The sequence below is a fragment of the Eimeria mitis genome, genomic scaffold, assembly GCF_000499745.2.
Source record: "Eimeria mitis Houghton genomic scaffold, Emh_scaff7023, whole genome shotgun sequence".
Lineage (NCBI taxonomy): Eukaryota > Apicomplexa > Conoidasida > Eucoccidiorida > Eimeriidae > Eimeria > Eimeria mitis.
This window is the reverse complement of record NW_013575108.1, coordinates 1,291-2,718: the sequence shown is the minus strand read 5'-3', so window position 1 is coordinate 2,718 and position 1,428 is coordinate 1,291. Positions and strand designations below refer to the sequence as shown.

The window sequence follows — 1,428 nt, the reverse complement described above, 5'->3', positions numbered from 1 at the left end:
GCAGCAGCAGCAGGCGTCGCGGGTCTCCGTGCAGAAGTCTCAGCTCATTCGCCTGCTCGATGGGCTAAGCAAACACCCGGACCGGCTGCTCTCCACCTCAATGAAAGGTAAACCCTAAACCCTAAACCCTAAACCCTCACCTCTAAACCCTAAACCCTAAACCCTAAACCCTAGGATAACCGCAAACAAACATAGCAACAGACGCATGCAGCCATTTTCTTTGCTGTTGCTTCTCAGCAGCAAATTCTGCTATGGCTATGTAACTTGAGTTGAGGGTTTAGGGTTTAGGGTTTTTAGGGTTTAGGGTTTTTAGGGTTTAGGGTTTAGGGTCTAGGGTTTCATTGATATGCCTTGTGGGGGTTAAAGAAGAATGTCCTGCTGCTTCTTCTTTTGCTACTGCTGCTGCTGCTGCTGTTGCTGCTGCTGCTGCTGTTGCTGCTGCTGCTGCTGCTGCTGCTGCAGACGGCCAAGCAGCATATCGTTTAGACTGGCAGCAGATAAGGGCCCTCATGCAGCGGCGCATCCTAAGCGAGTAAGTGCAGCAGCAACAGAACATTGCTGCTGCTGCTGCTGCTGCTGCTGCTTCTGGCATGTGCTGCTGCTGCTGCTGCTGGGTGTCTAGCAGCAGCTGCAGCAGCAGCAGTATTCACTAACTGGGGTATATGTATGCAGTCTGAGCGGAAGTTATTTATCCCTGTATATGCATGCATAAGCCTCTGCTGCTGCTGCTGCTGCTGCTGCTGCTTCTGCTGCTGCTTCTGCTGCTGCTTCTGCTGCTGCTGCTGCTTCTGCTGCTGCTGCTGCTGCTGCTGCTGCNCTGCTGCTTCTGCTGCTGCTTCTGCTGCTGCTGCTGCTTCTGCTGCTGCTGCTGCTGCTGCTGCTGCTGCTCAGGGCTGTGCTGGCTCGATGCGGGCCGAAGGCTGCGCGGGTGTGGCGGCGGCTGACGAGCCCTGGCGACTGTCCTGGCTCTTCTTCTTCTTCTTTGTTCTTTGACGAACAAATGGTATTTTATTTATTTATTTTTATTTTTATTTTTATTTTTTTTATTTTTATTTTTGTTTTTATTTTATATTTTATTTAACTAAATAAATAATATATTATTTATTTATTCTTTTTCTGTTTCTTCTTTTTTTTTCGGTTTCTCTTTCTTTTTTCTTCTTGTTGTGGGGGGACCACCGCAGTGGCATTCTGCCTCTTGCTTTGTCTCTGTTGTTTTTTATTTGTTGTTTTGTCTTTATTGTTTTTTCTTTGTTCTTTTGTCTTTGTTGTTTTGTCTCTGTTGTTTTGTCTCTTTTGTTTTGTCTCTGTTGTTTTTTTTTGTTGTTTTGTCTTTATTCTTTTGTCTTTATTTTCTTTGTTTCTGTCTTGTTGTACCTGCTGCAGCGGTATGTTCTTTGTTTTTTCGTTTACTGTTTTTTCAGTTTTGTT

General features: G+C 45.6%; 1 protein-coding gene across 1 annotated transcript in view; it reads left to right on the top strand.

Moving 5' to 3' along the window:
* Window positions 1–100: 100 nt before the first annotated feature.
* The window catches only part of EMH_0090060 (uncharacterized protein), a gene marked incomplete at both ends in the record, with an annotated part of 2,578 nt that continues 1,250 nt past the window's right edge, over window positions 101–1,428 (top strand). The window contains 3 exons of the mRNA XM_013501526.1: window positions 101–107; window positions 463–532; window positions 892–1,003. Coding sequence (XP_013356980.1) covers window positions 101–107; window positions 463–532; window positions 892–1,003 — 189 coding nt within the window. The remainder of the gene's footprint in view (window positions 108–462; window positions 533–891; window positions 1,004–1,428) is intronic.